Source organism: Austrofundulus limnaeus, unplaced genomic scaffold (assembly GCF_001266775.1).
Source record: "Austrofundulus limnaeus strain Quisiro unplaced genomic scaffold, Austrofundulus_limnaeus-1.0 Scaffold2542, whole genome shotgun sequence".
NCBI classification, from domain to species: Eukaryota; Metazoa; Chordata; class Actinopteri; order Cyprinodontiformes; family Rivulidae; genus Austrofundulus; species Austrofundulus limnaeus.
Genome location: NW_013954944.1, coordinates 1 through 2,339, shown reverse-complemented (window position 1 = coordinate 2,339; position 2,339 = coordinate 1). Strand labels below are relative to the sequence as shown.

The window sequence follows — 2,339 nt, the reverse complement described above, 5'->3', positions numbered from 1 at the left end:
GGTTAGTGTATTTAAAATGGATAAATGTAGTATAAAAATATTGTTACTATGCCCATGTTTTGTTGACCTGATACAAATGTTTATCATCCAAACATAGTTGGGGGCACAGGTCTCTGCTACTGTTATTTTGTGGGTCAAAAGCTGAAACGTTTGGGAACCACTGCACTTTGGTTCCCAGAGTTGGGCTTGGGACCCAATTATGGGTCATTAAGCACCTTGGATAATCTCCAGAAATCAATTTAAAGGGTAATAAAGTAATTTCTGATGTAATAGTTTCCTTATAATTATTACAAAAACACAAAATAAATAAAACATTTATATTTGTGTACAAGCTGTTTAGATTGTCAAAAAGCCTGTGTTTTTAGGGTTATTAACGAAGTTCATGTACTCAGACCAGTAATATTTGGGGTCACAAGTTTTTGCCATGGATATTTTGTGGGTCAGAAGACAAAAAGTTTGGGAACCACTGGTCTAAAGCAATGCTGGATAGTCGCTAAAGTACCAGGACAGGACACCAGTTTGCACCACACTGCAGCAATGCTACAAAAAAGTTCCCAAACTGTATTAAAACTTATGTTACTGATTGCAGTTAAAAATGAAGAAAAAATATTTAAATTTTGTTAAAACTGGAAGTTATGGTGATTTTAGAGGAATAACATGTATGCAAACGTCTCCTATGACCTGCTTCAGAACCTACTTTCAAGTCAACTGATTGTCATGAAAGTTGAGCTGATAAAGCAAGAGTTTATACTAAAATTCTTCTTTTCTTTTATTAATACTATACCCTCAATGTGGAACTTTTGATCACTGCGTAAACTCACCTGTCCCAGTGATCGTAAATAGAGCAAAGTCAACGTTGCATAGGAGAAATGTGCACGAGATGACATTTTAAAAAAACACAATTAAAAGAGAAACCTTGTGACAAAAAAGATGCAGGTGTGCGTCATGTACTGTTCAATCCTTACCTTCATTTGTATTTTGTTGCAAGTTACAGTGCAGGCAAGCCACAAAGGTCAAACGAATCAAATGTCACCAGAGACCATCAAGAAGCAAATGTGTTGTGTCTTATTATTCTAAACACACACACCAACTCATCTCATTAACACACACAGGCTCCCCACCTCTGCCCCTGCACTCACCTGACAACATTGGGGTGCTCAAAGGCCTCCAGCTGCCTCAGTACCGCCACCTCCCGGATGGTGGAGAGAGGCATCCCCTCTTCCTCCGTCTGGACCCGAACTCTTTTCAGGGCTACAAAGCGMCCCCCGTTCTTCAAGTCTCTGGCCTTGTACACTTTCCCGTAAGCCCCTTCTCCAATCTCAGCCACGGGCTCATATTGAGTACCAATACTTTCTTTGTCCATTTTGGCCCAATTTTCTTATTTCTTTTTTTTTTTTTTTTCCTCTCTCTCTCTCTCCTCTTCCCTCCTCCTTGCGTGTCTCTTGTTGAAAATATTACGGGGAATCCCGGCGAAGGTGACGAGCCAAGAGTTTCTCACAAAGACATGTTCACAGAAAGACGTCGGCACGTGCAATGCCTGGATGACAGGGAGACACAGATGGAAGAAAAGACCACCTTAGTAGGCATAAACACGACTGTCATGTTTTATTCCGACTATCGGGGAGAAAAAAGAGAAAAAAAAACGACCCTCCGCTGCGTCCCAGCTTCCACTCCTCCTCCTGTTACGCATTGCAACTCATGTCCTCCTACCGCACACAATTATAATAATAAAAAAGATTAAAATTAGTCACATTTCGTCTCCCCTTTTTATGCTGCAGAAAACTCTCGCGCACAGAGACGTTCGCCAAGAACTAGTTCCCTTTAATGTGCAAAAATAATAATAAAAAAAAATCTTAAAATTGCTCCTAAAACGAGCAAAAAGCAAAACTAAATCAACACAGGTGACTGTTATAAGTGTTTTAAWTGACATGCAAACTGACCACCTTTGCGTGTGTCAAAGAGTTTCATTTTGAGGAGACGCAAACTGTGAGCACGTGCTGCATTGTTTCAACTTCCTACAGCAACAWGTCCATTTAAAACACCTTAAAACTCACTTTCTGCGCCCGGAACGAGTATAAATATATAGAAGGGTGTGTTAAAAGAGTTTTCATTATGTTTTTATATATCTGGAGGGCTTCTTCGAATTTTTTTCTAATTTCTTAGTGCGTGGACTCCGTAATAAATAAAAAATGTCCTGAAAAAATATTTAAAAATAGAAAAAAACAGCTCGTGCCGCTGTTTGGAATATTTTGCCGTAAAAACATGTCTATATTATTTTTATTGTTGTGTGTAATTCTGCACAAAAACATCGATTTTTTTTTTAAATAAATATATTTATT

General features: G+C 38.6%; 1 protein-coding gene across 1 annotated transcript; it reads right to left on the bottom strand.

Annotated features, from left to right (window-relative positions):
- Positions 1 to 1,139: 1,139 nt before the first annotated feature.
- Positions 1,140 to 1,715, bottom strand: LOC106511141 (cyclin-dependent kinase 6; the record flags this gene model as incomplete). Its single annotated transcript, XM_013999886.1, is given in 2 exon segments — positions 1,140 to 1,537; positions 1,648 to 1,715. A coding segment is annotated over 1 exon segment (224 nt), but the record flags the coding sequence as incomplete, so codon positions are not given.
- Between the last annotated feature and the right edge of the window lie 624 nt (positions 1,716 to 2,339).